Below are 22382 nucleotides of genomic sequence, written 5' to 3' on the forward strand. Positions count from 1 at the left end.
CTCAACCAAAAGCCAGAGAGGGGAAACTCTCAAACATTTGGGTTCAAAAGCCCTCGGACACCTTCTGTCTGCCTTTTCCCGGCTCGCATCTGGTTAGGGGCTGTGAATCAGAATTCAGAATCTGTGCTGCCCAGAGGCGACAGGCACAGCAGAGAGGAAACACCCAAATGCAATAAATAACGGCCCGCTCGGGACCCTGCCCCTCCCCCTCCCCCAGCTACCTCTGCAGGGTCTGCTGGTTCTCCCGCATCAGGGACGAACCCCGCCCCCAAACCACCCCACGCTACGTGGAATGCGGGATACGGCTGTCGCTTCTGCACAGGACGGAGCCTGAGTCATTCGCTTTATAGCATCATTTATGGCATGAACTAGGAACGTAATGTGTTTACACAAACACACGACAATTGTACATCGGCATCTTTACAATATTAAAGGAGTCATATACAAGTCTACAGGCGTTGTTACACAGCGCGGGGCTGGCTGGGGCGCCCCTCCGAGGTTTCCCCACCCGGGTGGAGCCAGCGGCGCAGGGAAGGGTGACAAGGCCAGGGGTGTCCATCTTTGGGCCTGTCGTCTGGGAGGGAGCAGGTCTGTGAGCACCCCTCGGGGCCAGTCCTTGTTGGAATCCGGGGCCAACAGCCCCAGGTATGCCTTGTGTCCCAGTCTTATTGGCAGGCTAGTGGAACGGTTTAACTCAAATTCAGTGTGCATATTAGTGTGGGAAAATCGGAGCTGGGGACGGCTTCCTGAGCTGGGGACCCAGAGGACGCTGACACATGGGCCCCTTCACCGTGGGGCCCGTTCCTGAGGTAAGGATGCGGTGTGGCCCTGTGGCTGGTCTGGATGGGGAGAGACTTCTGCAGAAGCCCGGGTGTGAGTACACGCAGGACTGGAAGCCCCAGGGTATTGGTAGGTCAGGTGACTCACCAAGTGTGGCCTGCACCCTGGGTGGCAGCAAAGGTGAGGGTCTCGGATGGTTCCAGAGCCATCCATCCCCCACACCCACCCAGCCCTCCTCCCAGCAGCCCTGCCCCGTGGGGGCCCTGCTTCTGTTCCTATGGTATTGCCACTCTTGCCTCTGTCTCTGGAACAGGGACCAGAGGTCTCCCAAGCCCCACTCTGCGGGCACCTGGGCCCCGGCCCCCGGGAGCTCCTCTGCCACGGGGGCACGCACACGTCCGGCTAAGAACTGAGCACCAGATGAAGAAGCGTTGGTCCTTGTCGGCCTCTCTGGCTTGTGCAGTTAGTTACTTCCATCTTAAATACTGTAGAAAAATAAGCCATCTGTGACGCAAGGAGACCCCGCGGAGTCTGCCACGCGTGGAGAAGGATGAACGGCTCCTCCGGAGTGGGCCGGGAGGCCTCTGCTGACCCTGCCTTGGAGAACGCTGTGCCAGGCCGGGGAGCCGCAGTGCCCCGAGAACTGTCCCCACCGCAGCATCTTTGGGTCACATTAACGGTCCTTCCGCGGGCATGCCTCCGGCGCCCCACGTTCTGTTGCCATGATACCTGGGGTTCCCTGGGCTGGCTTTGGACGCTCCAGCCCCACCCTCAGTCTCACGCCCACTGCTAAGCAGGCACAGGCAGAACTCCCCAGCACCGTTTCCAGGGCCCCGGGGGGTTCCCCAGGGCCACACGGCCTCAGGTGGGCACTGAGGCAGGGCCTAGTCCAGGGGCTCCTGCTTTATCCGGACCGCAGTAGGGTTGGGCTGCGGTCGCCGCTCCTCACGGCAAAGCACGTACTCGCTGAACTGGGAGGAGTCCACGCCACCCCCACAGGATGCAGCCACGCTAAAGCCCCTCTGAAACAGCCTCTCCAGGACCTGCCAGGGAAGACAGAAATGGTCAGCAATGCCCCGCTGCAAGAGTCTGCCTGGCTGGGCCTTGTGGGCAGGTAGGCATCAGCCAGGGCAAGGCCACCCTCTCCTGACAGCCCACAAGTTGAGCAACCACAGGAGGGACAGGAGCAGCCAGACCCCGGGTCCTCCTGAGTGACCAAACCTGGGAAGGCTGCCCCACCCTGCTGCGCCCAGGGGTCTGCAGCCTTCATCCAGAGGCAGAAAGAGTCTTCGGGCCCCTTCTCTTCGCCATGATGTAACCTGCCCCCTCTCTCTGGAGGCGTGGTCCCAGCCCCTTCCCCCGCCTTACTGAGGCCTGACTCCACAGAGGCTCTGCCCTTGGCCTCTAGGCAGCCACCTGCTTCCCTGAGCTGTGAGTCCCAGATGGTTTGAGGCCTGGGGGCTCATCAGCTCAAGGGAACTCAGGGTGGGGAGAAGGAGGAGCCCTCTTGGGGTCTGAGTCTCTACCAGCCTCCATGTCCACGTGGGTTTGTGCCTCTGGGGCGGGGGGGGGGGGGGGGGGGGGGGCTTGTCACTGTGTCTGACCCCTGTGTCCCACAAGTAGTTAAGTTTTGACTGACAGCCTGGGGAATGTGTGTGTGGAGGGGGGAGGATGGGACTCTCCCCCCCACAATGCCCACTCTGCCCTCAGGCAGAAATAGGAGTCTGCTCTTAGGTCTGAAAGAGCTGGTGCAGAATAGGCCCCATCCATCTGGGGTTCTCCAGCTCTGAGACGCTTCGGAGGGAGGCCAGCTCAGAACGGCTCTGGGCAGCCATCTGGGCGCCTGCGGCTGTGCGGGTCAGCAGGGTGCGTGAGGGGGCTCCAGGCCACCTCCACTCAGCCTCTGACCTGCCGCTCCTATGGCCTGGGTTCAATTTGAATCGAAAGGGAGACTCTGGGTGTCAAATGAGGCACACTCTGTTTAAAATACTCTGGGCCATTTTTATAGAACATCCTTTTGGAAAAAAAAAAAAAAAGCACGGATCAATTTTTTTAAGTCCATCCCCCAGGCGCCATCATTTAATTATGAGCGGGACATAAATTATGCATCGACACATTGTTGCCTTTTCTGTGAGATGGCACGGAGGGCTTCACCGTTTCAGGGACCGCGCCTCCCTCCACCCATCCCTGCCGCCGGAGGGCCGTGGGGAGGCAGGGGTGAGGCGGGTGGGGCGCGCGCGCGCAGCCCTCACCTGCACGGAGTTGAGCCGGCAGTAGCCGTTGAGCGGGAAGCGGATGACGTGCGTGGGGTCCTGGTTCCAGCCGGCGTTGACAGAGTTGCACATGACGTCCCCGGTCTCGGGGAAAACCTCCTCGATGAGGGCCTTCTCGCCACTGAGCGCGATCCGCTCACCCAAGTCCGGCGTGACCCGCACCACCAGGCAGTCACAGGCGCGGCTGCGGCGCCGCTGCTCCTGCTCCTGCTGCCAGCGCTCCAGCTCGCGCACCATGGGCTGCAGCTGGTAGTACCGCGCCTCCTCGTAGAGCAGGCTGAAGTCCTGTGGGCATGCGCAGAGGGGATGGTGGGAGGTGGGGGCCGGTCTTTCCAAGGCCAGCCCCCCACGCCGCCGCCTGGCCCCATGCAATACCGTGGAGCTGCGACCCCCAGGGCTCAGCGGGGACTGGGATGGTTGTACCCATTGTACAGATGGGGGAAATGAGGCCCAGGCGAATGTGTACAGGCGTAGGAGTCTAGCCTTGACCGAAAGGCAGCAGTTGGTGTCCACCTTTGCCAGACTGGTCCCACAAGTCCCACACTCGCTCTCTTCCCATCGGCCCCAAACCCCTGGAGCAGAGAGAGGCCTCTGGAAAGACCAGGGGGCTGGACTAGTGGAGCCTGAGGCTGTGCCTATGTCTGGAGACCTGCTGCCTTCTTAGAATCCCAGAGAAGTGAGGCTGGGCACAGAGCAGCAGCACCCTCATCTGCCCCAGAGGAGCTCACAGCCCAGCAGGGAGGCAGGGCACACCTCCCTGGGTTGGATTTCCCGCATGCTGTCTACCAGCTCTGAGGCCTCTGGTCATCAGTTACCTCCTCTGAGCCTCGGTTTCCTCGTCTATAAAATGGACATAAACGCCCGTCTCAGAGAAGGGGGCGAGGGCCAAAGGACAACAAAATGCGCCAGGTGCCGGGCCCACCCCGCTCTAGCAGGCAGGTGAGGAGGTGTCTGGGAGTGGGAAGCCCACCCCCAGGCAGCCGACTCCCAGGCTGGCATGCTCATGCCATCTGTCCCCCAAACACACGTGCACCCATATGTGCCCTGGCCCTGAGTAGCTCAGGACCCGTGACTCGGGCCAGTCACTGGGGCTCAGCTCAAGGCTGAGTCAGGAGGCCCAACCCCCAAAGCAGGGCCCATCCTATAGGCCCTAAGCCCCTTCCTTCCCGCTGCTGGCCCCCCAGCCTCTGGAACCCCTCCGAGGAAAGCCCAATTTCCCTCCACAGGGGCTCCCCAGGGTGCCATCCTGGGCATCTGCTCTCATCCACTCCAGAGGTTTTAAACGATATCGGCACACATTTTTTCTTATGGCCCAGAACTTCTCCACCCGATGCCACACCACCAATTCCACGCAGGAGTGAGGTGTAACGCTCCCTCCAGCCCGTTCCACCCCTGGGCCTCCATGCATCCACTCAGGCCGCAAGCCAAAGACCAGGAGGCAGCCTCATGAATGCCCTGACCCCCCACCGGTCCATACCATGGCCTTCTATGGCCAAGTCCTAAACATAAACCCAGTCTGCCCCTTTGCCCCATCTTTGCTGCCTCCAATCAGGACCAAGGCCTTCAGGAAACTCCCTTGGCCTCCTGCTCCCGTCCCTCACCCTCCTTCTCCACACAGTAGCCAGGGCTAGCAGACCTGTCACTCCCTGCTCACATCCTTGCCACCGCGTTCAGGGTAAAACGCCACCAGCCACATGCCGAGCTAGCCACCAAGGTCCCACCTCAAACAGCAGCCTCCTTTCCCGTCCCCATTCCTACAGCCCCAGGCTGACACCTTCTCTCTGGTTCTGGACGGTACCAAGCTTCTTGTCACCCTGCCCGCTCACCGGGACCCTCACACCTGTTTGCCCCTGTTCCTCCTTCACCATCCAGAGAAGCATCCTTCCCTCCAACCCCCCTGGGGCCAGGTTCTCCATGCTTCCCCTTCACCACGCTTCACTTCCAGGAAACATCTGCTCCCCCAACCAGGGGGATTCAAGCATTTCGTTGTTGTTGAACATCTGTCTTCTCACTAGATTGTAAGTGCGATGAGGACAGGACCCATGTCTGTCCCGGATTTCATTGTATCTTCGGCCTGACTTTGGTTGTTGGCACCCAGCATCAGTTGGATGGAAGACAAAACAGCCCCAGGGCCATTGGTCCTCTGGGTGCAGGAAGGGAGGGAGGCAGGGAGGGACAATTGCTGGTTCAAGGCAGGTCTAAGCTTCCTTCCTCTGGGATCCCCAGAGCCACGGAGGGGCCCAGCACTGAGGCAGCCTCTCAGAGCCAGATCAGCTGCCCTGGACAGGCTCACCCCAAGACCAGGGGATAACCTTTCATTTGAAAGGTATTGCGTTTGCACCAGGCTTCCCCCTGCAAATTGCTGACAAGGAGCACACGTGGGAACCTCTAAATCCCGTAACTCTGATGCACGACCGTCCCTCAACACGGCAAATGAAATGGGGTAAGCGCCACTGCTTAATTGTTGTTACACCCTGATAAATAAGCTAAAAACGTGAGAAAACAAAATTAGTTTAGAAAAACTGATTTAGCCCTCGGCTTCATCGTTTAACTTTTTATGGTTGCCATGACGACCATGGGTCCATTTATTAAGTCACAGCGTCCCCTGTGTAATGCCACCGCACAGGCATCACTGGGGAGCTGCCGGCTGCAGACTTACCTTGAAGTCATCTGGGAGCAGCAGTTTTGACGTCCGCAGGAAGCTCAGGACGTAGCGGAAAATCTCCCCATCCCGGTCGATGAAATAATGTTGCTTTAAACTGTCCAGGACGATGGGTTCAGTGCCATTGAAGAGGCGGCTTATTCTGGGAGAGAGAGAGAGTGGGATGTCTGATGGAAGGGCCAGGCCACCTGCCCTGCCCCCACCCCTTAGGGTCTGCCCTGCTGGAGGGGCGGGGGGCCTCACATGGGTCACTCTGGGACTGTGCCGGGCATGACGGATGTCCGCATACACCAAGGGCAGCCAGGCCGCAGTCAGGACACTGGCACACGCTGTATACCCAGCCTACACTCACAAACCACAGCCAGAGAGAGACGCGCCTGCCTGCATGCACCCACGGACACATGACAGGCTTGGAAAACTACAGTGAGACAAAGACACAGCCTCGTTGCCCCATGCACGCCAACCCCTGCCAGACAGACCCCGCTCCCCCCCACCCCCCGAAAACTCCCACTGACCGTCAGATACCCCAGCCCACGGCCACACACCCAGCTAACATGCGTAAGCCTGGCAAGACAGTCTTGGGTCCCACACCTCGCCCATCCCACACAAATGAGCGGCACACGGGACACACCTGGGCGAGAGGCACAGGCTCACACGGTCCCCTCCCTTGCAACACACAAATCACACGCAGACCCGGACGCGCCCAGGCAAAGGACACGCCGGCCAGCGTGAACCGAGCAGAGAAACAGCCGTTTGCACTGGACAAACTCACAGGCAGACCATGCAGTCACCCGCTCAGGGGGCCCTGGGGGAGGAAGAGAGGCAGGCGGGAGGGACAGCATGTGCCACAGCAGACGTGCACTCAACAGCGTGCTTGCACACACGCTGCGGTGTGAACGCGTCTGCACGCACCACGGTCTACACAGAAGCACGCACTCCAGTGTGCCCACATGCTGGCAGATGCACGCAGACAGGTCCCATCCCGGCACCCTGTCCTCTGAAGGGCACTTGGTTCTGACAGAAACACAGGACCTGCAGGATGCTCGTGGGGAGCCCCTGATACCTGTCCCCATCCGCTCCAGGGAGGACCCTGGCCTCAGGGCCAGGGCTGGGGCCTCTCCGACGCCCAGGGTGGCTGGCCCCATCTGGCTGATTCCCTAGCTGCCCCCAGGCCCAGCTGTGGACAGTTAGGAGCCCCCAGGAGGAGTGGGGACAGCCAAGAGCTTGACTCAGGAGCAGGTGGGAGGTTGGCAGTGTCCCCTCAGTGATGACACCCCCAGACATCCTTCAGCAGGCGGGGCCCCACACCAGCTAAACCCTGCCAAGGCGGCAGCTTGTAGGCACAGCCCGGGAGAACGGTGGCCTGGTCTGGGACTGAGGCCTTCTAGCCCAGCCCGCACAAGCTGGTGCCTAAGCCTCCTGCCTCACTGCCCCTACCAGCAAGGACCCTCCAGGGGCGCTCCCCTCTCCGCCAACAGCCCAGTCCTCTGTCCACTCCAAGTCACCGTTCCTGAGGCCCTGCTCTGCCCGACCATTGTGTGCCAGTGCACGTGAGCGGGGCAGAAGCTGAGGGGTTAGAGTCTCCAGAGCCTCGCTCAGAGCCTCCCATCTATACTGTTCCCCACTCTGGTGGCCTGGCACACTCAAGGCGTTGGCCGGGAGGGCCTGCTCAGGTGTGCAGCAGCCATGCAATCACACATTCTCCCTTTGGGGACATGGCCCAGCCCCTGTCCCAGTGGGGCCGTAGAAAAGGCAAGGCTAACTCGTGGACGCGCGTGAGCCGCTCAGAGTCTATGATGTGGCGTGGAGAGGCCCCAGCCTGTGGAACCAGCACTGCCGTCACCCAGATACGACTCATCTCGGGACTCCTCAAGCCATGGAGCCCTCTCACCTCCCCAGGCCCGGGGGATGCAGCCCCTGCTGGAAAGCCTTACGGGCTTCATGGCCTGTTCCAGCTGCCCAGGTCCCCAAAACCTGACCTCCACAGAGCTTGGGCATTCAGATGTCAGAATGAGGGCCATCCAGCACCCTAGAGACAGATGGGACGAGGCAACACTGCCTGTCCCATGGGCAGTCCTCAGCAGCAGACAGCCGAGGGCCCAAACATGGCACCAGCAGGAAGAAGGAAGAGCCACATCCACAGGCAAGCCAGCAAGTCCACAGCCTCAGCCGCCCTGTGGAACTTTCTCTCCTGTTCCTGGTTGAGCTCAAACACTCTGTGCAGCAAGCGACGTTCTAGGCCACGGCTGGCTGGGGCTCCACAGCATCCTGTTGGTCTAGAGGGCTTCCTGGGTCACCCACATTCCAGGGCTGGCTGGGTTCTAGGTTGTCCCGTTGGTCCATAGCTAGAAGGTTCTCAATCCGCCTTACTTTAAGACTGGTTCTAGACCTTACCATCAGTGTCTCTCCAAAGGACAAAGGCCTTCCATGCCCTCAGGATTTGAGGCTACCAAGGATGAGAGCAGCTTAGGGCAGGTTAGGACAATGGTCACAAAAGGACAACCCCCGCCTCCCCCACCCCCCATCACTTTGCAGGGTCTTGGGAGCCAACTCCTTTCTGGGCTACCCTCTGAGAGAGGCTACAGGGTTTTGGGGCGCCTCTGACCCCAGCTGATGGAGGTCTTTTGTTTAAGCTTTGGCTCCAATTTCCCGGATGTTTCGGTGGAAGATTTTATTAGTAATTTGCGGCTTCCCACAGGCAGCATGGATACCAGCTTGGGACTGTGATGGCAGCAGCTAACGGATGTCCGGCAGGGATGAGGGAGGCGGCAGCCCCTGGAGTTCATTTCCAGCCCTGGGCAGCCGTGCTCTGCTCTTTATGGGCAAGGGCTGATGGCTTTCCCTGGGCCACCCAGTGGTAGCACCTGCTCCCTGATGAGCCAAGAACCAGAAGCCCAGACATAGTCCCGTGGGCACGGGCCCTGAGGGTGCAGGGCACTAGCCCCCTGGTCTCACAGCACTGCCCGAGGTGGGACTTTCCTGATACCCAGAACCCCCCGCCTCCTCGGTGACCTTAGCAATCTTCTCCATCGCTTGGTGACTCATACATCAATGCCACTGGGTGAGGGATTGATCTTGGTTTCCGGAATTGGTGAAAAACATTTCTTTTTAATTTTAATGATTCACTGAAAGAAGGATGAGAGAGATCTGAGGGGCTCTTGCCAGCACAGCAGCCCCACCCACCTCCCAGGCCCGGCCTGACTCACTGTCCGCTGACTGTCCTACAGGTCACGCCGCCTGTTGGCCTCGAGGCTGAAGCTTCAGGCCCTGGGAGCAGCCCTGCCCTGAGCCAGAAGCCATCCAGGCAAGAACAACAGATTCATCGCAGAGCCCCAGCCTCGGGGAAGGCACGCAGACTGCCACCCCCTCCAGGCACATCCTGCCGCCGAGGGTCCCACCTGCCAGATTGCGAGCCACGTGGCCTCGGCTCCCTGGTGAGGAGGCCTGCCCCACCACAGAGCAGCACGATGGGCAAGGATGAGCTGCCCTGTGGGTGTGGGAGGGGAGGGCCACCCCCCTATCCTTGCTGCTCCCAGGCAGCAGCCTGGAGACGCGAATGAGGCAGCCATTCCCTGCAGGCCTGAGCTGCGATGGCTCTAGAAAGGCAAGTGTCTGATTTCAAGAAACACTCTTCAGAGAGGTTGTGGGCAAGGGTTTTATGAATTTCACTCACAAACGTCGCCAACCGATTAAGGGATGATCTATCTCAAACAACCCCGGAATGCCGCAGAAGGCAAAATTGAAATTAAATAAGCAGAATCCATCTCCCATCCCAGACAGAGCTCGCAGGCCGCCACCGCCAGCGTGGCCTCGTGGCCGCGGCCCCGGCGAGGCCCCAAGTTCACCAGTGCCTGCCCCAGGCCTCAGCCTCTGCTGGGCCGAGGGAATGAAGTCCCAACTGCCATCTGTGCCCCAGACTCCCCAAATTCTGAACTGGACTCTACACCCACCTCCAGCATGTGCTCCTAGAGGGAGCACTCCTGCCCCCGTGGAGGGCTCCGCCCTGGCCCTCATCGAGCTGCCATGCGCTAGGACTCCTCCACAACGAGCCTTCACACCAGCGACAAGGCAGACTGACAAGAAGGCTTCCCAGAGATGATCCCTTGGTGTCTGGGGGATTAATTAACTCCTCTTGTTTTTTTTTTAAATGTATAAAACGAGGGCGATACCCTGTAGCCTTGGCCCTCCTGCTGCTTGGCCCTCGGCGGTGGCCGCCTCGCTGTGCCAGGAGCAAGCAGTCGTGGGCTCTGCGTGCAGCGTGCTGTACCATCTCCAGGGGGTGCTCAGAGACCCAGCCCATCTCTGGTCCGCCCTGCTCCTATGCCAATGGGAAACCAGGTCCCTGGGAGGGACGTGCCCAAGTGGCGGGAGCGGGGGATCTGACAGTGCCCAGCACCTCCCACAAATAGGCCCGGGAGTCAGGAGCTCCAGGAGCTGGGCGGAGAGCCAGGTGCACTGTTGGGATGCTCCTGGTCAGAGACACCTCATCTGCGACTCCCCCTACCTCCCCACCCCTGCCCAAGGGAGCCGGCTGCTACACCCGAGGGTCTAGCAGTGGCCACGCGGACAGACAAAGCTGGAAACTGCAGCTCCCCTCATCCTCCCCCTTGTGTACTTAGCCAAGGGTCAGAGTAGGAAACGGGATTAAATACTTCTCTCCCCCCAGGATCCCAAGGAGCATGCAGCATGGCTCACAAATGATCCTTGGCAAAGGCCAGGCCTGAGGCTCGCTCAAGGGGACCCTGAAGGTACCTGAGATTCCCCAGCCAGCTGCTGGCCACTTTCAGGTGGGGCTGGCCCTGCATAAGGGGCTTCTGCCAGTGGGTCGGGAGGTCCACCGGGCACTTTGAATACCACCAGCACAGGGCCACAAGTCCCTGTAGAAAGCATCTTTTAAGAGGTAGACTCGGCCTCCCAAACTCTAGTCCTCCAGGTCCAGGAGAGCGGGAGGGCCCTGGAGAGCCCGAGTGGCTGACAGAGGAGACAGAGCCCACTGGCAGCGGGCTGCAGATGGGACCAACAACCACCGTGCGCCTGGTGCTCCAAGGGGCTCAGCTCTTACCTGGAGTCAGGGTACTTGGTGAGCGTGGCCAGGCTGCTGGTGTACATGTGGCCACCCACGTCGATGTGCACGGGTGCGTTGGACTTGGTGAGCTGGGCTGGCAGTGGGATCCCCTGGGCGGCCAGGGGAGACACGGGCGACCGGGTAAGAGACAACCGGGACATGCTTCCTCCCTCCTGGAGATGGAAACAAGGTGAAAACGAGAGCTTCTCCACAACAGAGCTGGGCACTCCCTTTTATTGCCAATGTGATCACAGATCTAATCAGATCACTTCTGCCTGTGCCTGATCACATATTCAGCTGACAAATTATGGCCACCACTGTAATTAAGTGTATTTGCATCATTTTCTTCAAAGAACCAGAGGGAAAAAGAAAGATGCTTATTAGCAATAAGAAATCAAGAAAAAAAATTTTCAAGGTGTCAGCCTCCAGGGGCATAAAACAAACTGCAAAATTCTAATTAAAGGTCGCGGGCTTATGTGTTAGATGTGAAATATCCCCTGACAAACGAATCACCAATTTGTGAATTGGGATTCAGGGGTTTTTGCAAGTTTGTCTCAGTAACGAGACACCTCTAAATTAGTGACTTCCTCAGCACCTAAGGCGTTGAGTTTTATACATGTAGTAAATTTCACATCAAATTAAGAGCATTTTTGTTTCAAAAAATACATAATCGCACAGCCAGTCAACAGCCATCTCTTGACTGCGGCGGCTGGGAGGAAGGGCGGCGGGTAAGCAGGCAGGCGCTGGGGATAAGGGCAGAGAGGGGGCCACCGGCCGCTGCCCCAGCCCACCCTGCTGGCTCTCACCGCAGTGCTGGCGCTGCCGTGGGCGTGAAGCGAGGACCCGCTCGGCCGCTCCTTGCGGTGAGGCATCTAGGCTTCCATCGCTGCCCAGAGTATCTGTGGGGAGCACCGACAAAACCATAGGGCTTTTACTCCTCAGGAGTCGTGGGCGCTGGGTCTCCCGGAGTCAAAGACGCTTGGAATCCTCCTTTCTGCATTTTCTCTCCAGGACCCCCCACCACACAGCCCTCTCCAGATTCCACCCGCCACTACCCTATCCCCACGCTCCAAAGCCGTAGCAGCTTACACGCACACACGCGTGCACGCGTGCGTACACACACACACACACACACACACACACACACACACACACACACGTGTTTTCTGGGCAGCTCCACGTCTAATTCGGCTAATAACAGTGCTGAAACATATGCTCACCATTATTGCCCCAAAATGTTTCAGAACAAATCTGATTTTCCTGGTATTTTGGTTCAGAGCCATGTTACCAACCGTGTCTCCTCTTGCATCAGCAGAGAGCCCTGTGGGACCACAGCTCAGGGAGAATCCCCCAGCCTCCATGGGCTCGGGAGCCCAGGACTCTGAACACCGTCTCCACGGTGCTAAGATGCAGTGTGAGAATGGCCAGTCACAGAGAAGTCTCTTTAGGCAGAAGCCAGGGCATAGGGAAGAGTGAAAGTCACTTAGGAAGCCACCTCTCCCCTAGGGCGCCTAAGAGAGGAAACTTGTCTTTGTTTGCCTGGCCTGCACCTCTGCAGTTTCAACCCAGACCCCCAGAATGGTCTTGTCTGTGCCTAATGTATTCCAGACCCCCTCAGGACCACACCCCCCCCAAGGCACTAGAGAGCTGGCTGGAAGGAAACAGAGAGCAGCTCAGCAAACGGACCCTCCGTTCTGCTCTTCTCCACTAGTGACTTTCCTGTGTGCCACGACCACCTGAAATAAGACTGTCTCTCAGTCACTAGAAGCCACCTTAGGACCCTGCCGAAGGGGGGCGGGGGGTGGGGGGAGAAGAGGTCTATGCAGCCCTCTGCATTGACCTGAGGCTGTCTCATAGGGCACAGTGAACACCAACCCCCTCCCACACACGTACACACACACTGGCTCCCACAAGCCTAACCTGGACTTCTCCGTTGCAGGTTTGACTTTGTGCCTTGAAATTCAACATCCAATTTTAAAACATGGACCAAGGTCCAACGAACGTCAATACTGCACATTTAAGTGAGGTTACCATCCTAGGATCTGTTCTGCCCTCAGTGTTCTGGCAGGTTCCCTGACATGAAACTGGGGTGGGGGTTGCGATTAAACAGTGATGTTTAATTTATACTCTCACTGGGGGGCTACTCAGGGTCTGTGGCTTTTGGCATTCCTGACTTCCGGCCAGCTCAGAAAAGAAATGCAGGTCACTTATCTCAAGGAAGTTCTGAGAAACCAAAACAGACCTCAGGATGGGTTTTCCTGCCCTGGGAGGTTCTGCTGGGGGAGGAGTCACAAGGAAAGACACAACTGAGGATAAAGTGTGCTGGAAGGGATTCCAATGGAAATTCTATCAAAGCGGACTGCGCAATGTTTTACTCAAGTGACATTTAACACCAAGTACCCATCACAGAAGCTGCTCAATCCTGTTCTCATCCAGCCTCTTCTCCATCACAAGAGCAACCTGATCTTCACTGACAAACCAAAAAACTCACCATTGGAAGCCCCAGGCTTTACGCCTCTGCCAGAACCTCCAGGGCTGCCTCCGGCCAACGCATCTGTGCTGGACAACGACCCTTTCCCCGACACCACTGCGGAGGTCAGAAGCACAAAAGTGGGTGCAGTAAGAGACGCAAGTTCATTTCTTCAACATCACCGGCAAACCCACGACCCACCACCCAGCCCCAGCGCGCCCCGGCCCTCCCGAGGCTCGCCCAAACCGCCTGTTGCAGGGGTCTCCGCGCTGTAGCGTGCTCCAGGGCCCGCGGGTCTCCAAACTGGCTAGGTATTGACCCGCTTCCCTGAGCTGCGGTGGGAGCCCCGGGTCCCGCGCCCGCCCGCCCGCCGCCGCCGCCGCCGCGCCCCGCCCGCCGAGCGGAGGAAGCGAGCAGAATGCCACGCTCATTTACACACAAAATGATTTTGTGTCCCATTGTGTTCGCAGTTGTTCAGCTCTCTGGGGGTGATTAAACTGGCTGAGCTGCGGCAGCTTGAGACGATTTCACTAAATCGCTTCTTCGTGAAGTCGCTTCTTTGCTAAGCTGTTATTTTAACCATAAAAGGTAAACAGAAGGCGCCTCGCGAGCTCCCTTCAGCTCTGCGCCCTGGGCGCCGGCCGCGGGCGAGAGTGCCAGGGGCCTGCGGAATTGTCCGGGATGGAGGGGGAGGGCAGCGGAGGGAGGCGGGCATGCCACCTGGTGCGCGCCAGCCCTGCCGCAGAGCCCGCCGGCCGGTGTGAACTTCGGGGCGGCCGGAGCCGGCTGGGCCGCGGCCGGCGGCGCCGCGGGGCGGGGGTGGCCACGGAACCGGAGTGCCTGGCAGGGCGGGGAGGGGTGTACGGCGGGGGCGGGGCGGAGGACAAAGTTAAATCAAGAGGCAGACACTTAGAGACCACAGATGGGAAGCTCGCCTAATTAAGGACGTAAAAGCGCTTTTGTTCTCAAAGTTTATTGTTGCCGGGATTAAAAAAAAATTAATTGAAACTAATGCTGTTATTCACTCGTGCAGTTAAATTCCTTCATGCACATTTGAGACACGGAGTGAAAACTTGAAGCTTATCTTTCTGCAGTCGAGGTGGGGGGCAAGGGATGACGGAGAGGCGTTTGGGCTGCGGGAGAGGGGCATTTCCGAATGTGTGCCCCGTGCGCGCGTCCAGGTCAGGGGGTACCCGCGGGCAGCAGGAGCCCGAGGCGTCTCCGCAAGGCCCGCCCGGGGCCCCCAAGCCCGCGCGCCTGGGACCACCACCAGCTCGCCGGCCCCCCCGCCCCGTCTCGGACTCGCGTGGTGGGCGTCAGACGACGCACATCTGTCCCGTTAGAGACTTTTTCTCTCTGATTTGGGCGCCAAGCCGGGCCCTGTGCGCCCCGAAGCCCCAGAGGCGTGAGCCCGGTGCTGACCCCGGAAACTCGCTGGCCCTGCAGGGCGCTCGGCCCTGCACTGAGGCCCGAGTGCCGGGACCTGCAACACCACCACCCCCACACCCCGCCCCGAGCGGCAGGAAGCTCGGCGCCCGCCCGCGTGGGGAGGGTCCACCCGGGGCCAGGGCCAGGGCCAGCCCACGTGGGCAACCCCCCCCCCTCCCGCGCCAGGCCTTTGTGCTGGGTGCCCCCGCGCCGCCAGCCCCCGCCGCCCGGCACCGGGACAAAGCAGCCACCCCTACCCAGGTCCGAACCCCGGCCGAGCTACTTTCTCGGTATCACCGCCACTTTGGGGACAGGGGTGCGCGGCGCCGAGCGGTGGCCGCCCGCGCGGGGCTTACCTCGGAGCCGGAGCGGCGGATCGGGCTCGGGCGCAGCCCCCGCCCCCCGCAGCCGCCGGTCTCGGGCGCCGGGCGCAGCCTGGCCGCCTATGCTCGCTGCGCGGGTCGCTCCGGTCTCGTCCTGGAGTTACTTTCTCTCTCGCCCCCAACCCTCCCCCCACCCACCCCTCCCGCCCCGGCCCCCGCTTCGCGCGGCCCCTCGCGGCGCGGCGCGCCGGGGCCTCCCCTCCCCGCCCTCCCCTCGCCTCCTCCCCTCCTCGCGGCCGCCGCCGCCGCCACCGCCGCCTCCTCTTCGCGCCGCTCTCCGGCTGCCCTCCCGCCGCTCCCACCTCCTCTCCTCCCTCCTCTCTCTCCAGCGGCCTTCCCTGATTGCTGGCGAGAAAACCAGCCCCCCACCCCAGCCCGTAGCCCGCGCCCCGTCGCGGCCGAGCCCGGACGCAAAGGGCAGCGATCCGGCTCCAAATTACCCAGCGCGGCGAGCGCGAGCGGGAGCGCGCGGCGACTCCTGGCTCGGGGCTCGGCTGCGCCGCGGGGCAGAGGATTAGAGTCGCAATTAGCTCCGCGCGCCCGCGCCTGCCGCGCTCGGCGACAAAAATGCGCTGGTTCCCCTCCTTTCGCCGGGCGATCCCCACCCGCCTCTCCCGGAGCCCGAGCCTTCCCGCCGGGGCCTCCGCCAGGACCCTCCCGGGAGCGGTGCGCCCGGGCCCCCGCGCCCTCCGCCGCCCAGCCCCCCGCCCCCCGCCGGCCGGCCACGCGGCGCCCGGGCCTCCTCCGGGCTCGGGAGGGGGCGGGGGAGAAGCTGATTTTAATCATTGTCATTTCATCTGATGTAATATTTCCCCGGGCGCTTTCAGCTGGGCATAAATTTTCGGCTCCCAAATAAGTAACACAGGGCACGTTTCTCACATTTCTTGACTCTTCGGTTACAAAGAGGAGAGCAGCCGCCGCCGCGGCGCCCGGGGGTAGGGGGCGGGACTTGGGAAGAAACTGGGCTGCGAGTCGGCCGGGGCTGGAGCGGAGCCGGGGGCCAGGGCCGCCCCTCCCCCTCCACGGCCTCCCTCTCCGGGTCTCGGCCCCGACTGCCCCTCTGCCGGGGAGCAGCGCCGCCCGTGACGTCTGCGGACACGCGGTCGGCCACCGCGGGGGAGGGGCGCGCGGGGGGCGCCCGGCCCGCAGCCCGCGGCCAGATGCGCCATTTCCTTTCCGCGCGCGGCGCGGTGGAGAGGTCTGCGGCCAAGACTCCCCGTGGCGCCGCGGCCAGCGCCCGGGGCGTCCCTCCCGGGCTCCGGGGTCGGTTGCCCCTTCCTCCTCCGCTCCTACCTCCTCCCCCACCTTCCTCCCGCTCCGCTTTTTCCCTTGCGCCCCGCCCGATCCTCCGCCCTCCCCCCCCAACTCCCAACTCCCATTTCCCGACTCCTAGGAAACGGTGCGCGGAGTCTCTAGTGCGCCTGGCCTGCACTGCGCCCCCGTCCGGCTCCGGGGACGCCCGGGCCGGAGCCTGGCTCCCGCTGGAGGGCGGGTGCGCTCCGGCCGGGAGCGGCTCGGAGGCCCCCACCTCGAGCTCCAGCCGGACCTAGACGCCCTCTAGCGGCCTCGCTCACCCGGGGCGCTCGGGGCGGGGGCGGAGCGGGGGGGGGCGCGGGTGGCAGGAGGACCGAGTCAGGGCCTGCTTCCCTTCACTAGGGCACCTGGCGCGTGGAAAGAGCGCCCGGACCGCGCTTCTGTAACTTCTCCACGCGGGAATAAGCAGAAACTTTCCTCCTAAGGGAAGGTTTTATTTATTTATTTATTTTAGAGCTCGAACTACAGGAGAAGGGGGAAATTTTCTCATTAAAGTTACATCCCTGCAGTTAGTTCAATTACTTGATATATGCAGAAGATGTTGTAAATTTATAGATTTAAATAGCTTACAAAGATGCCGCAGGCCCCATCAGTTAATTTCCTTAATTTATGGATTTTTAGCTGCTCCTAGAACAGAAAGGGGGCCTGGAAGTAGGTCAGGGATCTGTGCAACAGCTCCAGCGCGGCCCACGGGCTGCCCACTCAGCTTCCCACGCCCTGGCGCCTGCGGGCTTCTGGCTCCCAGCTCTGGCCTGACAGCAGCACTCTTTGCTCTCCCAGCTGTGGCCAAGCCAGGCCCGGGAGGTCTGCTCTGGTACGGAGCGGAGGCCCCAATCTCTCCAGGGCTGCGCAGGGCCACGGAACAGCAAAGCCCCCATCAACGCTAACCCCACCAGGCCCTGAAGGAATGGACCCAAAGAAAAAACGAAGCAAGTATCCAAATATTTTGATCTCCTGTGTCCTCCCTTAAATACTGGCTGGGACCACAAATGGCATAGGGTGTGGGTTCCCCAGACTTCTGCAGGGGCAGAAATTACCCCCTTTCCAAGCTTTTGAGTGCTTGGGGCGAAGGGGAGCACGAGGAAAAATGCACTGGTGAAGCTGGTGTTTGAGGGGCAGACCCACTGAAAACCTGCTTGTCATGGCCCTCGTGGCCCCTAGTGTCCCTCACTCCTCTCCCACTCTCTCCTAAGGTGTCTGCTACAGTGTCTTTGTTTTTTGTTCAATGTGGATGAATATATACATATAAATTCATACTTGAAAGGTTGGTATAAACCAAACTGTTTTAGGAAGCCACATGGCGATGTGATTAGTATTGGTATTCATGATTTAACATTTCTTTTCCCACTAGATGAAGTTTCTAAGATTTGCAAGGTACATGTCAAGGACGGGTGTATAAATGGATTTTTATTTATTCACAACTCCAAGACTAATTGCTTCTCTTTGCCTCAAGGCCATGAGATTGGTTTTAATATGACACTTCAAAAGTATTCATGGAGCTACAGAGATACTAAGTGTCATTGTTTAAGAGACAAATCTCACTGTGGTACTGGTGACCCTGAAAATAGGATGTTCCACTTTATTTTAAATTCCTCCATGTTTTTTTAAGAGTTTCACTTTATACCAACTATATTAAAAATGCACAATTTAATCGAAACGAGAACTGACCATTTTGCAGGACCTTTATTTCCTTAATATTGCTGGGAACTTTGTTTTCATATTCCTGAATCCTTTTATTAAAGAGCTGAACTTTATACGTGTCATTAAGAAGAGTAAGTTTGGGTCATAATTTATTCTCAAGTGTTTTAAAAGTTCCTGGCTAAATGTCAACCATCTTTTACATTGAGAGACTTGGGCATGGACTGTGATAGGCATTTAATGATCTGTGGTATATAACACAAGGGTGAGGCTTTTTTTTTTTTTTTTTTTAATTGAAGAGGTATAATTAGGACTGAAAACATTGAAACATGTTGTAAAATGCGTCTTGTTTCATTACTGTTGTCCAAGAGGCGAAACTGGATGTGAGTCTAATCAGAATGTCACTTGCCCTATCAGTAGATTTGACTAGAGCTTAAACCATTACAGTTCATATTTTTAAAAGTGGGTTCAAACCTGTGCTTGCTTCGGGGTTCCTCGACGGGTGCTCATGTGAAGTACGATGTAGGTCAGGCCCTGCGTCCAGGTGCTGTGGACAAGACCTCAGTCTCCAGATGCTTCCTAGTGGCTTCCAGTGTGATTTAAGTTGTTGCTGTTTGCAGACAATGTTTAGAAACAAGGAAGGACCTCAATAAGGAAAGTAAAATGAGCTCAAAATGAGGGGTCGGGGGAGGTGCTGGGGTTTTAAGGCAGAGCTCTTCCCCCACTCCAGACCCCCCCCCCCCGGGCTGAAAGCCTGGCCCTCCTAGGTCTGTGCCCACCTCGAGGCCCAGAGATGCCCCCTGACCAGGATAGGATGGAAACTGGCTTGGCCCAGAGATTAGTCTGACATCCACGTGGCTTGCATCCCAGAAACCCTCCTGGTTAGGATCTCAGAGAACCTGGAGACCGAACAGAAAGCTGAGTCATGTGACTTACTGCTGTCACACACATGTCCCCACTCCAAACTGGGTCTCCTGTCAGCTGGAGACCCACTCCTGGGAGAGCAGAGGTCCAGACGTGTCTGAGGGGTGGCAGTGTGTGTGTGTGTGTGTGGGGGGGGGGTTGCAGATTGCCCCTGCCTGTCCTTGAAGGGGATAAAACAAGACCAGCCAGCTGTCACAGAACTCTGCCCAGTCCCCAGCACTATGCTCAATGGGCACTTACAGCTTCTGGGGGAACAGAGAGCAGGGATTGCCTCTGGATGCTGCAGACCACCCCACCCTTCTTGCCTTCCTCCTGTAGCCCTGGCGCTCTGCTCAGAGCCAAATCAGCCTTCTTTCCCTGTGCTCCGGCATCGGGGTGACAGGAATGACACAAGACTGAGCTCTCCTGACCAGGCATTCTTATGTAGTGGTGGCCTGTGGATGGCCTGTGGGGGACCAGAAACCCCCCCACCTCCCCCCCAAATCCGCAAATAGCTCACCACTTTGCATTTGAGCGTTTTTTCCAAGGGAAGTTTTAGTGTTTTCACCAGATTCTCGAAGGGTCTATGTGAATGTGGGTGCAAAAAAACAAAATCAAAGCCACCTCCCAATGGCTTCAAGATGGGAGAAGTTGATTCTGTCACATAAGGGCAAGTGGAGGCTGAGTGGCCCCGGTGTAGGTTCAGGGGCCTTAGCAGAGTATTCAAGGACCCTCGCTCTCTCCACTTGTCTGCGGTCCCCTGCACATTGATTGGCCTGCCCTTAGACCACACTCCTCTCTGGTCTCAAGATTCTTGTAGCTCCTAGCTTCACCCCTACTTGGGCAGCTTGGAGAGCAGGAAAATGATCCCATTGGCCAATTTACAAGCCAATCCCTGGGAAAGGCATTAGTTCGGACCAATCAGGTTTAGCCCTTGTCCTGCCTGGGGCTTAGTCTGTCCTGAGCCCTGGGGAGGAAGATGCAGGCTGGGCACAGCCGGGCTCTGCCTGGGGGAAGGGGGAGAGAATGGGCTTGCTTTTGGGGGCTGGGGCCTGCCAAACGCTGAGCTGGAAGGAAGGCGGAAGGGAAGCCCCAAAGCCCAAAGGCACCTCCAGGGAAGCTTGAAATAGCCATTACAATCCATGCCCTTCTGTGGCCCCCGGAGACACCAGACCCAAACGTGGAGGCAGCCAAACCGGGTGGCCGGCCCCAGGCCCCCAGCCCACCTCCCCTTGAGGTTCCTCCAAGGTCTCATTCTTCTTTCCAGCTGCATTAGTAAAGTGCCAGGTCCTCCCAGCAGGAGGACGTGGGGGATGAGGCTGTTCCCTGTTCCCTGAGCAGCATCTGCTCAGTAGGGCAGTGGATCTCCACAGAGGCCTGGCCTCCGACACTGGGGAGAGGTGCAGAAGCAGCGCCCAGGACTGCTCTCCTGGTGCAAAAAAGATTGCCGGAAAGACCAAGCTGTTGCAGCCTCTGGAGCCTCTGGAGACCTGTGAGGCCCTCTCTGGGGTTCTCCAGGTCACTCAGTCCGTGTCAGCCTAGTCTGTGGCCTTAAATGCCAAGTCTTGCCCCCAAATGACTTTGTGTGGCTGCCACTCTGGCTCCAGGTGACCACTGAAGTGACCCTGGACTCACGGCACAAAGGGTACTTACTACAGATGGATTTGCACGGGTCCAAGGGTAAAAAAGAGTTGAGACAGTGAAGAAAACAGCCTTTGGTCAGTCAGAAACCCTGCCCCGGGCCCTCCCTCCTCCGGCCAAAGCTCAGTACGCTCTTCCTTGGCACAGGCAATCCCTTCTCTTTGGGCCTATCCTGTAGGGAGACAGTCAGTCCACTGCGTGAACTTGGAAGTCTGAGTCCAACTGGGTGACCTTGGGCCTCATCTCTCAGAGTCTCAGTATCCTCCTGTAGAACAAGAGAGCTATAACAATACCAAGTTGACGCCGGGAGAATTCAGTGTGACAGCAGGTGCAAAGAACTTGCAAGAGTGTAAGTGCTCTTGAAACGATGATGGTTAGCCGCCTCTTCCAGCTGACCTTCCAAGAGCCACCAGCAGACTGTGGTTACACCCCCCCCCACCCCCCCCCCCACCGACTCGAGTTGCAGTTGGCTAGGCACGTACCCCCCCTCCCTCCAACAGGAGATGCATGGGAGCCGCGGAACGTGCGGGAGAGGGAGCCCCCTTGAATGGCCCCCTGGCTCCAAGACTTGGGGGTTAAAACCTCGTGATTGTATAATTAAGATAAACATGTATACATTAAAGAGGAGAAGTAAAAGTTGCCTAACGTTTAAAGATAAGACACAAGACTTCAGAGAAATTTCATGCTTGCTTTGGGCCATGCCTGTGGGGTGGAGCTAGGAAGTGTCCTCAGGGCCCTGGGGGATAGATGGAATCCACCCCACCAGGCTGGGGCCCAGGGAGCAAAGAGGAACCCTGGAAGGCATCAACGATCTGCTGGTAAATTCTTTTCATTTTTCAAACTGTGAAAGTCTTCACTGTCTTTTTCAAAGTATTTTGAAATTTTAATAAAGAATACATTATCATTGTAAAAAAAAAAAAGCCACACACACACACACACACACACACACACACACACACACACAGAGTAAAATGTATGAAGGGGAAACCAAAATCCTGTTCCCTTTTCCCAGAGAGAAACGTGTCAATGATTTGGTGTTTGTCCAGCCATCCTTCTTCCCGCTCATACACACAGATGCACAAGCATGCACAGACACACAATTACACAGACTCACACAGATAGCACACATATGTACACTCAAAGTCACAGACATATACAGCCACAGAAACACACACAGTTGCACAGATACATGCACGTAGATACACAGATACACACATGCTCACACAAGTGGCACACACAAAGGGACACACGGCACACACATGTAATGTACACGGATAGAGTCACATAGAACCACAGGCACAAAGACACAGGTGCACATGGTTTTTAAACTATGGCATCAAACCATTCATACTAATCGACAGCCTGTCTTTCCCCTACTGTATATCTCAAAGTATAGAAAATATGGAAAACACCCCTATACCCACTACCCAGATATAACAAATGTTACACTTTTGAATATTTACTTCAGATTCCTCTTTTGAAAATCCAATAAGCCTGGGTGGCTTAGTCGGTTAAGCGTCACACTCTTGATTTCAGCTCAAGTCATGATTCCAGGGCTGTGGGACCAAGCCCCATGTTGGGCTCCACCCTAAGCATGGAGCCTGCTTAAGATTTCTCTTCTCTTCTCTTCTCTTCTCTTCTCTTCTCTTCTCTTCTCTTCTCTTCTCTTCTCTTCTCTTCTCTTCTCTTCTCTTCTCTTCTCTTCTCTTCTCTTCTCTTCTCTTCTCTTCTCTTCTCTTCTCTCTTCTCTTCTCTTCTCTTCTCTTCTCTTCTCTTCTCTTCTCTTCTCTTCTCTTCTCTCTTCTCTTCTCTTCTCTTCCCTTCC

The 22382-nt window shown here is 58.1% G+C and overlaps 1 protein-coding gene across 2 annotated transcripts; it reads right to left on the reverse strand.

The window, feature by feature from the left end:
• Nucleotides 1–338: 338 nt before the first annotated feature.
• On the reverse strand, nt 339–15341 carry KCTD15 (potassium channel tetramerization domain containing 15). Of its 2 annotated transcripts, none has more exons than XM_045442516.1 (7): nt 15035–15341; nt 13272–13367; nt 11587–11679; nt 10778–10953; nt 5713–5857; nt 3033–3338; nt 339–1823 (listed from the first exon to the last, which is right to left on the reverse strand). In XM_045442516.1, the coding sequence occupies exons 3-7, from the start codon at nt 11650–11652 to the stop codon at nt 1665–1667; spliced, it is 852 nt and encodes a 283-aa protein (XP_045298472.1). In that variant the 5' UTR covers nt 11653–11679; nt 13272–13367; nt 15035–15341; the 3' UTR covers nt 339–1664. The 2 variants fall into 2 exon arrangements, with proteins under 2 accessions (XP_045298472.1, XP_045298473.1); XM_045442517.1 differs by lacking the exon at nt 15035–15341 and adding an exon at nt 13690–14083.
• Between the last annotated feature and the right edge of the window lie 7041 nt (nt 15342–22382).

The sequence above is a fragment of the Leopardus geoffroyi genome, chromosome E2 (assembly GCF_018350155.1).
Source record: "Leopardus geoffroyi isolate Oge1 chromosome E2, O.geoffroyi_Oge1_pat1.0, whole genome shotgun sequence".
NCBI lineage: Eukaryota > Metazoa > Chordata > Mammalia > Carnivora > Felidae > Leopardus > Leopardus geoffroyi.

What these genes read in the sequence shown, in the direction of transcription:
- KCTD15 (XM_045442516.1), bottom strand. Translation starts at nt 11,652, where the DNA reads ATGCCTCACCGCAAGGAGCGGCCGAGCGGGTCCTCGCTTCACGCCCAC. An exon ending in ACGGCAGCGCCAGCACTGCG is followed by an intron (nt 10,954 to 11,586) that starts GTGAGAGCCAGC and finishes TTCCATCTCCAG; the next exon opens with GAGGGAGGAAGCATGTCCCG. An exon ending in GCCGGCTCAACTCCGTGCAG is followed by an intron (nt 1,824 to 3,032) that starts GTGAGGGCTGCG and finishes CTTCCCTGGCAG; the next exon opens with GTCCTGGAGAGGCTGTTTCA.